Raw genomic sequence first — 11,894 nt, 5'->3', positions numbered from 1 at the left:
GCTGTAAAAAGGATTATGGGTATCACTTCCGCCGGAAGTAGCTAACATGTTTTGTTTATGTGCGGTTTGTTTTTTCAGGCGGGAGTAACAGTTTGTGGTTGCACTTTTTACCAAAAGAAGCATAAGTTTCTTAATGAACAGTGCTATAAACCAAGCCCGTGCACAGAGGGGTGGTGTCCCGGTGCCTAGAGCCACTCATCTGCCCTCATCGGCTGAGGTGTCCCTCTCCCCCACCCCACCAAAGCGTTCTGTTAATCCTGACTCTGATAATCCACTCCGTGTTTTCTCCCCCGCTCAGCATCACTCACAATCCGTGTGAAGAGATTTTCCGAAGGTCGCTGCATGAACAGGTAGATGCATTACAACCCACATTACAGTCAGTGGTCGATCCTCTGAATGAATCATTTGCTAGTCTAATGATTTGCTCTCGGTCTTCTAAAAGTGATAACAACTTCTACAAAATATCCACGTTGTTGGAAATCGAATGTCTAATCAAATTTACCCGATCAGATCTAATATAAACAAGACCAAATTTGCTGTTGTTGGCACACTGTAAACAGAAAAACAACAACAACAACAACAACAACAACAATGCCTTCACAAAAAAAGATATATATATATATATAAATATAGATTCAAAAGCTCAGTTAAATCATAATATAAAATATTTAGCAGTTTGTCAAACAAAAAGTCTTGTAATAAGGTGTATTTCCCATTATAATCGCATGTCTTAGTTTATACTAGTAATCTATAAAACATCATATTTATTATTATTTGATTAAAAACCATAATAATAGTAGGATCATAAATAAAAAATTTAAAAAAATGTTTTAAATGAGTTGTTTATATATATATATATATATATATATATATATATATATATATATATATATATATATATATACCATTTATTAAATGCTGTAAAAGAAACAGATAAACATAAATGTAAAACAGTAAATAGTTTATTATCAGCAATGTGAATTGATGTTCTATTAAAACTCCTTTCTTTCTTTCTTTCTTTCTTTCTTTCTTTCTTTCTTTCTTTATTTCTTTCTTTCTTCCTTTTTTCTTTCTTGTTATTTCATTCATTCATGTCTTTCTTGCTATCTTTTCTTTTTATTTCTTGATCTCTTCTTTCTTTCTTTCTTTCTTTCTTTCTTTCTTTCTTTCTTTCTTTCTTGTTATTTCATTCATTCTTGTCTTTCTTGATCTCTTTTTTCTTTCTTTCTTTCTTTCTTTCTTTCTTTCTTTCTTTCTTTCTTTCTTTCTTTCTTGATCTAGAGCAGGGGTGCACACACTTTTTCAGCATGCGAGCTACCTATAAAATGACCAAGTCAAAATGATGTGCCTATTTTAAAAATGCATAAATAATATCTATTTTTTTAATGTAATGCTTTCTGCCCACACCACCGTTGCGATTGATCTGTCTGGAATCGTGATCGACATATTTGATCTAGAGGGTTAGACGGATCAGCTCAAGCAGGACGCCATGCATACACTAATCCACACACTCATTCACACTCTCATTAACACACTCATTAACACACTCATTCACACATACATTCACACTCACCCATTCACTCACATAATGCAGCATATCCAATACACTACTTACAGGTTTTTGGAAAGTGGGAGGAAATTCAACACAGAGTAGCTTTAGGGGGCTCTGGAACCATGAGCAATGATGTTGATGATGATTAGTAGTAGGAGGAGGTGGAGGAGGAGATATGAAACTAAAAAAAAGTGATGAAATGAGGGAAGACGGCCAATCTGGCAACCACTACAGTGCCACCGGTCTTGTCTGGTGCAGGCATAGCTGTCTCACACACACACACACACACACACACACACACACACACACACTATTTGCATGTGAATGTGCAGCTGTAAAGGACCATGCCAACAAAACTGTTCACACCTGTGGCATGTAATTTCTACCCAAATTGTGCTTTGCTGTTTGTGGAATTACAAACTCATATTAAGAGATTATGTTTTACATTATATTTCACATCCTTTTTTTAAGGAAAAGAAGTTGCCTGAGTTTTACAATAAAATTATATTTATGGCAAAACAGAAATTAGTATAAATAATAAAATGTTGAATGAAAAGGGTGTACATGATGATGCATGAACTATTTTTATGATGAATGAATGGTGTGATGAAGCACGGAATTCTACACATCAGTCAGACACCTTTTCTGGAATGAAGCGAATCATGTATATAGGTTTGCCGTTCATTGTTTTCTTTTGGTTTTCTTTTCGGTCTAAATATTTACTTGAACGAGGATGTGCCCTGGAATGTGTAAGAACTGGAATGTCAAGCAAGAATGAGCAGGAAGGGTGAGCTCTTATCTAACTCCTGAAACTTTGAGTTAATGCATATCTACTGTATAATTATAACTCTCATTTCTCACAGTGACACGGTGACTTTACTCCATACCCTACTATTAAAAGACAAATACACTATATGGAAAAACGTATTGGGACACCTGACTTTTCCAGCTATATGTAGTAAATTTCTACACTGTTAGCACAGGTAAGTTGAAGGCAGATAAATGTATAGAATGTCTTTGGATGCGGCAGCATTTCATGAAGATATGATTTGAAGTGGAATTGGTTGAAGTGGAAGAACTTGAGTAGCCTTCTATAGAGTGCTAACCTCAACCCTACTGAACACCTTCTGGATGAATTGGAATTCTGACTGCACCCCAGGCCTCCTCAACTCACCTATATCAGTACCTGACTTTACTAAACCAGTACCTGGATTTGGCTTTGGATCCGAAGATTGTGCCTTCAAATCCGAGCCACACCAAGCTGCCAAACAGTTCAAATGCATTTTTAATGCAAGAAGTGCTACTTTAGGAATCTGTGAAAGATGTAGGTCTTTAGATGTGTTTTAAAGACTGATAATGTCTTTCACCTCAGAGCCAGAACAGAGTAGAGTTTGGGTTAGGGATAACCCTAACTAATTAAAAATATCTCAACATTTGCGATCATCACAGATCCAACACCAGCTTCTCCATACCAGAGCCTTTAAACACTCAAAGAGGTCCAGTGTCCAAACTCCACATGAATGTGGATCCAAATGGCGCTGGTACGTCTCTAGATGTGTCGGGATGTTTGCAGCATCTACTTCTTTAAAGGTCCATAATCTTCATGAGGTGGGACGTGACTGGAGCTGGCGCAACCTCAGGATGCCTCGGGATGGGTAAAGAGAGAGAAGCAGTGGAGAAAAATTAGCGTAGCTGCTGTTCATGATATTAACATGCACAGGTTGATAATGTGCATGTGATTAGATGTTCTGGAGCACAAGGTTATGACATGTGATGTGTGTTATGTGAAGAACTCGCTAAAAAGATAAGTTTTTAATCTGCACTTAAACTGGGAGAGTGTGTCTGAGCCCGAACACTGTCAGGAAGACTGTTCCAAATTTTAGGAGCTAAATGTGAGAATGTTCTACCACCTTTAGTGGACTTTGCTATTATAGGAACTACTAGAAGTCCAGAGATTTAAGATCTCGAGGTGCGTGACGGATTCTAGCGTGTTAGGAGACTGGAGAGATACATAGGAGCCAAACCATTTAGTGCTTTATAAGTAAGTAGCAGTAGTTTGTAGTCGATTAGAAACTTAACAGGTAGCCAGTGTAGGGATGAGAAGATCGGGGTTATATTATCATATTTCCTCAACCTTGTGAGAACTCTGACTGCTGCATTCTGGACAAACTGTAGCTTGTTTATTAAAGATGCAGGACATCCACCTAGTGGACAAATTCTCATTATGTTGTGAAAGAGAAATCAACATGGGCATGTAGATTAGCTTTGTGAGCAGAAAAAGACAGTTGATTGTCCAGGGTTCCTAAAGATGTCCACAATTATTTGTGCCTTTAGTTTGTTTGTTTTGACAAACAAACAAACAAAGTGTTTATGACGTCAGCATAAATTTGATGAGAAATTGTGAACTTGTAAGGTATAAAGGTCACTGTTATGATTTTTAATAAGATGATTATTATCAGCCTTTAAATTTTTTTTTTAAACTGGTGCATCATTTTGTGTACCAAGTTGTTGACCTTGAGACTATTCGAAAAAGACACCATGCTGGCCATTTTGTCTGTCTGGAAGCAGTCAGATGTGTCACATGAATAATAACAGGGTGTATTTTTATTTTCTACATTTTCTTCTCCTGAACCCTTGGGTGTGTCACCTTGATCCAGGCTGGTAGACCCTGTTGGGATTTGCTTTCAACTCTAGACTCAGGCAGGAACATGCATTTTTAATGTCCATAACATACTTTATTTTTTCCCTTTCCTCACATCCTTATACTGGGACAGTCTGTTTCTTTTTTTTTCCTCACACAAACTCTCTATAGACACACACACACACACACACACACACACACACACACACACACACACACTTTGTTATCCCCTGTAAACAGACCCCAATTTCTTTGTTTTCCAACAAAAGCAGGATGACATCACTGGAGGAAAGCTTGAAGACAGACGTGTGTGAGGGGGGTGTAGACGGAGAGGTGGAGCAAAGCAAGGAAGTGCTGCACAATGCTGACATCAGACTGTTCACTGCATCCATTCACTGCACAAGCACAATTTGGCTCCTTTATATTATATCTATCAGGTAGATTTAAGAATAGAAGTTGCTGACTGTCTATTGCCAGCTGTGTAAAAATGTGAGAATAACAGGAAAATGATGTGGGTAGGAATTACTGATGCTGGAAAAGAAAAAGAATCAGCGGATGAGGTATACGTTTCAGCTGAGCTCAGCAGAGCCTGTCTGGAATCTTTCATACGTCTCTGGCGCCCTCATGTGGTTTTAGACATTTATTTGAAGATACATGTAAAATGAGTTCACGTTTCTTTATCCCCAGTAATAAAAGACGTAAAACCCGATTTAAACCCGATTTAAAACTGAATTATTATAAAATGCATTAATGCTGAACGGGAGGTTAAGCAAATTAGAACCAAAAATGTGTGAATCTATCTATCTATCTATCTATCTATCTATCTATCTATCTATCTATCTATCTATCTATCTATCTATCTATCTATCTATCTATCTATCCATCCATCCATCCATCCATCCCTTTCTTTCTTTCTTTCTTTCTTTCTTCTTTCTTTCTTTCTTCTTTCTTTCTTTCTCAATTTCTTTTCTCAGTTTCTTTCTTTCTCAATTTCTTTTTTTATTTCTTCCGGGCAGTGTATGTCTGGCTTTTCCTGTCTTTCTTTTCTTTCATCCATTCAGATGACGTTTGTTTGTTTTATTGATAATTTCCTAAATCAATATTTCATCAATCTTTTATTTAAAGGCATTATTCTTCAGGTGCTCTTGATATTAGAGCATACACAATGTTTAAGTGTCCTTTATTACGCAGAAGGGTGTAGCTTTTACTTGAAGTCTTTGTGTGTATGTGAGTGTCAGGAAAATAAGTGCAAAAAAGACAAGCACCTGTTTGATATCACCCCTAAAAATTAGTCATATGATTATCTTGGGGATCTCAATGCAGACTTGTACATGTCAATGTTATCTCATATAATATTCAAATAATAAATGATACCTGGTGAAGGAAAAAAGTTTGGTTACCCCAAAACAAACTATCCCTTCTTTAGGACTCTAGTGAGAAATGAAGAAGAAACTAGGGATGAAACTCAAGAGAAAAGAGACAGTACATGTAAAAACCTTCGGAAAAACTCTACTCTAAAAAGATTCATAGTAACCTACAACAAGAAGTAGCATACATAGCTGCTTTAGAAAAAAAGAGAGAAAAGAGGTAGTTATGGGTTAAATCAAATGCAATTTTTTTAGTTTTAAATAATTAACATTCAGGAAAAATACAGAAACAAATCCTAGTATGGCTCATTGGATTAAAATTAATTTTAAAAAATGCACAAAATAAAATAGGTATAAATTTTTATGAAACATTTATTTGTTCACTTCCCTAGTACATATGCGGAACAAAACATTGTTCAATTCAAGATATTTGATTTTTATTGAATTCAAATGTAATACAGTTTCAGAGTTTTATTTGCCTGTCTGATTGTAAGACTAAGAAATATAAAATTGACATTGATAAAGGTCAGAAACACGTTTCTAAAGCTTCCATTAAATACAATTCAGTACATTGCTGAGATTATTAAAACATTTAAATAATTTATGCTTTTTTTTACCCTTTCAGTGCAGTACAGTAGTTACAGTTCAAGTGTTACTCCAGAATCTTTAAAAAAAAAAAAAAAAAAACCTGAAGAAATCTGGTAGCTGCCTTCAAGTAGTTCTGGCTCAAGAGTCTCTTATATCTCTTTGTGTCCATCTGCAGATGTGGGTGTGCTGAAGAACGTGTCCAACTCCAGCAGCAAAACAGGCAGAATACCGTCCAATAACGCCAAACCCTCCCAGGAACAGCGCAGTCCTCTACAGACACAAAGTAAGAATCAGAGCCAGTGTTTAAGGTGCTGGGTTACCAATTGTAAGATTGCAAGGCCCTTAACACACACATATCATGGCTGATTCTGCGCTCTGACCCCAGTTTCTGAGCAAACTGGGATATGTGAAGAAAATAATTTTACGGTGCTGTAATGTACATGTGACAAATAAAGGAAAACAAATAAAAGATTCTATTTTATGACTCACTCTACATTAATGAATATACATTTTTGGATTAAAGGAGCAGTATTTGGTCATTTATCAGAGACTAGGAACATTTTCAAACATTCAAACTGCTTTTTTACACTCTCCAAAAAATCTGGAAACTGAAGACTTGCTATTTGTGTAATTCTTGACCTCAAGTATCAAGATCCTACACCTGGGATCTCCAAACTTTTGTTCACCTCAGACCAGCTTTGGTTTGAGACTTCGTGTTTGATTATATATATAAAAATCAAAAGGTTTTAGTCACCTGTCATCGAGGATCAAAAAGCCCCTCTGTTGAAGTTTCTGAACATCTGCTGAGGCACCGAGAACCTGGTGAAGGTTCACCTCTGGGCTGAACGCTGCCCAGTGCTTCTCCACCAAAACCAAACACATTAAAATGAGGGTTAGTTTCCACAACTCATCCATCACAACTAATTCAGGGTATGAAACAACCGGTACCTGCTCTAATCCAGCTGAAATTACTGTGTTTGGATAAATACGGAATAAAACACTCGGGTTGTGCTGTTACAGGTAGCTTGTAATATTAGTGTCACTAAAGCAAAACTGGTTCAATTCCTCTGACAGTAAGTGATTTATTGCTCTAGAAAATGCCTGCCAACAATTACAGTTTTTGATTCACTAAAGAATGTCATGTTGCACTTTGTATCCATTTATCGTTACATGTAATGTATAAAAACTTGATGCATATAGATTTTTTTTCCTTCCAGTTTTGATTTGACAAATTTTCTCTGCTAAATAAAAAATGTTCAGAAAGACAGGCTTTGTTGTTGTATATTACTGTATATATATTATGGATGTTTATATTTCATAGAATGTATTTTCCGATTAAAATGAGATTTTACCATACCTTATGGGAAATCCCTTCAGTCAATCGGAGTCCCATGACCAACACCTCCTCCAGACTGCAGACACGACACGACACAGCAGAGGTTAATATCCTGAGCGTGCAGTATGTTCAGTAATTGACAAGTTGTGAATGTATGGATGAAGCTCACAGGCCTTGCTGACTGAGCTGTATGCGTCTGCGTGTTGCATGTCCGTGTTGCTGCACTTCTCTCATCCAGAAGTCTGGCTCTAACGTCTGAGTGCGAGCCTCCCGATGGATCAAGCCCAGAGCTCGAGGAACGAACCGACCATGAGCTCCTGAAACACAACCGAGTACATGAACACCAAACTGAACTCCAGGTTTTTTCCTTTATGAGAACTATCTTTCTTATCTGTCTATTTCTTTCTGTCTGTGTATCTATTTCTGTCTCTCTTTCTGTGCATCTGTGTATCTCTGTCTGTCTCTCAGTGTGTGTATGTTTATCTTTTTGTTTTTTTGTGTATTTGTATTTTTGTCTGTCTGTCTATCTGTGTTTTTTGTCTTTACCTTTCTACATTTTTGTCTTTTACCCTTCCTTCCCCCCTTCCTCTTTTTTGTCTGTTTTATTCAGAATTTAATTAAGTCAGTCAGTCAGTCTCTCTCTCTCTCTCTCTCTCTCTCTCTCTCTCTCTCTCTCATCAGTATGACCCTAATAAACAGTTCAGATTAAATTTACATAAGTAAAAACGTACCTGGTCCAACTCCTATATACGGCTGTGCTCTCCAGTAGCCCAGGTTGTGTGTGCTTACAGCATTCTAAACAATCAAACAGAAACATCGCTGTAGTTTTAGAGTCATAAACTTTCCACTTTAAACCATCACTTTTCTGCACTCACATGTCTGGCGAAGTTGGACACCTCGTACTGCAGGAATCCGGCCTGCTCCAGAACCTTCCGAGCGGACTTGTACATGGAGGCAGTCACATCATCAGCGGGCATGCTGACGTTTCCCTGCTCTACCTGTTTGTACAGGTGAGTTCCTCTCTCCAGGGTCAGCTGGTACAGAGACACATGATCATCACACACACGCAGAACCTCCTCCAACTCTCTCTCCCACGATGCGACACTCTGACCTGGAATTCCAAACATGACATCGACCGAAACACGTCCGGGGCAGAGGGTCCGAGCTTCTTCAAGAGTCTGCAGAGCCTGCTGCGGGTCATGATCCCTCCCGAGAACCCTCAGACTGAACTCGTTCAGAGACTGTGAAGAGATAAATTCACGTACCAGGAGAATCTGTTTAGTGGCACAGATATGGGTTGTGGCTTTTTTGTACTTTGCATGAGGTAATCTGCATTGGTGTGGAGACAAATCGTATAGCTGAAGGTTCATAGTCCAGTGGTTGAAAGCTTTAAAGCCTATAGAGCCCTGAAGTCTTTTATTTTCTTCGGAACTCTCTAGAACCCTCAGGTCTGTAGAAAAATATTTAGAACTCCAAAAACCAGAAGATACTATGGGCTGTTTTAAGTGTCTTGAAAAGTTCTTTAATGGATTTGAGAATGACCAAGAAAGAATTCATTACTAAAAACCATATAGAACTTAATATCTTTAGAACCTTCATCTCTCATAGGACCTGCATGCTTTTTGGGTTTTTTGTAGAGTAACATGTTTGCCCCATTAAGTGTGTGTGTGTGTGTGTGTGTGAGTGCGTGTGTGTGTGTTCACACCTGCACCCCAACAGAAAACCGATTGACTCCGGCAGACACGAAATCTCTGAGTGCGGTTCTTCCTGAGGGCGCAGGGTTCACTTCAAGCGTCACTTCGGCGTGTTCGTGAAGTCGCGCGTGTGCCGAGACGCTCTCTAGTACAGCAGCTACAGTGGAGGTTTGGGCCAGGCTTGGAGTTCCTCCGCCGAAGAACACTGAGCTGATCCTACACATAACATATACTTCTTGTAAACAAATGCCATATAACTAATATATAGTATCCGAATGAACAACATAAGTAGAATTCTGCATTTCTGTGTACAGTGGTTACTCGGGTGCTTGGAAAAAAAAATCACAAATGTTTGTGGACACCTGACCGTAATACTGGTATGCGGTTTATAAATATTCCATTCTACACAGAGTCCTAATTCTCTCTTATAATAGCCTCCACTCTTCTGGGAAGATGTTCCATTAGATTTTGTGGAGATTTGTGTGAGATTGTTTCAGCCACATGGATCTTAACAAAGTCAGGTGCTGATGTAGGTGAGGTGAGGTGAGGTGAGGAGGCCTGGGGTGCAGTCAGCGATCACATTCATCCCAATGGTGTTCAATAAGGTTGAGGTCCAAGCTCTATCACAGGAGATCTTCATGGAGCTGCCTTGTGTTCTGGGGCATTGTCATGCTGGATCAGGTTTGGGTAAAGGGAAAATTTTCGATCGTATGCCTCCAACTTTGGTAACAGTTTGGGAAAGAAACCACATATGGCTGGAAAGTCAGTCAAGTAATTTAGTCCATATTGTGCCTTATTTCTTGCATGAAGTTTAGCAAATTGTCTCAATTGTTTTTGAGTCAGTTTGCCAATAGCACCAATTTATGGGTCATAACAATGAGGAAGAAACTTTTCACTGAAAACTATTCACCACCCTCTACTGGATGACATTGAATGAAGGGATTATAAACTATTACAGTACACAGGAGTATCAGGGTGTGTGTGTGTGTGAGTACATACTGAGAAACGTGGCTGAGCTGCAGCAGTGTCCGGATCTCCTGCTGAAGGCATTCTGTCATAACCTCGTTATTCACCGAGCGAGGGATGTACTTGTTAAAGTTGCAGTAAGAGCATCGCTTCAAGCAGTACGGCCACTTTTCGAAAAGAAAAAGAGAGTCTACATGTTGGCAGTCTGAAGTTTGCTTCTTAGGAGTTGGAGCTACAATTATTATTCATATTATTATATTTTTGTGATTGTGATAATTGTTGTGTTTGTTGGCACTGGTCATTATTTTTGACTGTTATATAATTGCTATTTAATACATAACAGGGAAGTGGTAACTTAGTGGACTTTGGATCTGAAGGTCATGAGTTTTAATCCCAGCCACACCAAGCTGCCACTCCATGTGGCCCTTAAGCAGGGCCCTCAACACCATTGCTGGTTAGTTGCATGAATTAGATAAATAATTTAGTGTGTATCCGCAATAGGAAATGTAATTAATGCACCACATAAAGACAGGAAGACACTGTGATACTCACATGGACATAAAGTGAAGCCTGTTCTGGATGTCCTGCAGGACTTTGCTCCTGACTGCTGTAAACTTTAATTCCTCTTGCCTGCTCACCCGGACACATCAAACCGAGCGCCTCCAGACAGCACGCAAAATATTCATATTTAACCCATATATTTACGCCATATTGTCTTTTAGCAACGAATGCATTTCAACTATTTAACATATTATATATACATATAAAATATATACATAACATTTTCAAAACAACTCAAACTCGTGCCAGGAAAACATTTGCGGAACTATTTTACGGATACACATGTTGGTTCTGTCCCAAACGGAAAGATCTTTTCCTGCGCACTTCGGGCTATGCAAGTGACTGGCAATGAGTAACTGAAATAGTGCTACCTAGCGGCCTAGTGAGGTAACACATGGATTACTTTTGTGGTATTTGTTTTACTTATTTTATTATTATTATTTTATTATTTATTAGTATGTAATATTATTTATTTTTTGAAGCCATTATTATTACTAGTGTTGTGTTATGTGGTGTGTGTTGATGCTGTTATTATTTAAATAAAGCAATCTAATAAGACACAAAACACAAATCCTTCATTACATTTACGTTAGAAACTTCCAAGCTTATAAAACATTTTGTATTTATTATTTAAAACTAGAATTCGCCTTCCTACATTTTGTCTTCTTTTTTATTGTGCTTTTGCAAGTGTGTGATATTTGAATATTTCCAATAATCCAAAACACACTATAAAAAAACAAACAAACAAAAAAAACAAAAAACAATATTTATTATTTTAATAAGTATTATAGTAAGTAATTAGACCTCTGGACCAACTAAAGCACGAATAAACAGTACCAAAACCAACAAGTTTTTATAAATAAAATATAAAAGTATATAAAAGTACCAGTCAAAAGTTTGGGTACACCCTTTTATTCAGTGTTTATTATTATTATTATTATTATTATTATTATTATTATTATTATATTTTTGTACATTATACATTAATACCGAAAACATCCAAACTATGAAAAAACACGTATGGAATTATGTCAAAATTATTGTTTAATAACCAAGAATATATTTTATATTGTACATTGTGGATGCCTTCAGTATTACTGTACAATAGTAAAACAAATAAAAATACAGAAAAAACACTGAAGAAAAAGGTTTGTTGTATATATTGTATGTCATGTATTGTTACATATAT

The 11,894-nt window shown here is 37.3% G+C and overlaps 1 protein-coding gene and 1 long non-coding RNA gene across 5 annotated transcripts; one reads left to right on the top strand and one right to left on the bottom strand.

The window, feature by feature from the left end:
- Positions 1–27: 27 nt before the first annotated feature.
- LOC124376213 lies at positions 28–6,456 on the top strand. Of its 3 annotated transcripts, XR_006923796.1 has the most exons (5): positions 28–350; positions 2,285–2,339; positions 2,416–2,535; positions 4,463–4,630; positions 6,324–6,456. It is a non-coding gene; the product is annotated as an uncharacterized LOC124376213 (long non-coding RNA). The 3 variants fall into 3 exon arrangements; XR_006923797.1 differs by lacking the exon at positions 2,416–2,535; XR_006923795.1 differs by lacking the exons at positions 2,285–2,339; positions 2,416–2,535.
- Positions 5,915–11,022, bottom strand: rsad1 (radical S-adenosyl methionine domain containing 1). Of its 2 annotated transcripts, none has more exons than XM_046835193.1 (9): positions 10,697–11,020; positions 10,178–10,311; positions 9,190–9,394; positions 8,360–8,725; positions 8,216–8,279; positions 7,654–7,801; positions 7,506–7,560; positions 6,903–7,006; positions 5,915–6,418 (listed from the first exon to the last, which is right to left on the bottom strand). In XM_046835193.1, exons 1-9 carry the CDS (start codon positions 10,790–10,792, stop codon positions 6,298–6,300), a joined length of 1,293 nt encoding a protein of 430 aa, XP_046691149.1. In that variant the 5' UTR covers positions 10,793–11,020; the 3' UTR covers positions 5,915–6,297. The 2 variants fall into 2 exon arrangements, 1 of the variants encoding a protein (XP_046691149.1); XR_006923794.1 differs by having other exon boundaries at positions 6,381–6,418; positions 7,658–7,801; positions 10,697–11,022.
- Positions 11,023–11,894: the final 872 nt, after the last annotated feature.

The sequence above is a fragment of the Silurus meridionalis genome, chromosome 22, assembly GCF_014805685.1.
Source record: "Silurus meridionalis isolate SWU-2019-XX chromosome 22, ASM1480568v1, whole genome shotgun sequence".
NCBI classification, from domain to species: domain Eukaryota; kingdom Metazoa; phylum Chordata; class Actinopteri; order Siluriformes; family Siluridae; genus Silurus; species Silurus meridionalis.
The sequence above is the reverse complement of the archived record's forward strand: the minus strand, read 5'-3'. Positions and strand labels throughout refer to the sequence as shown.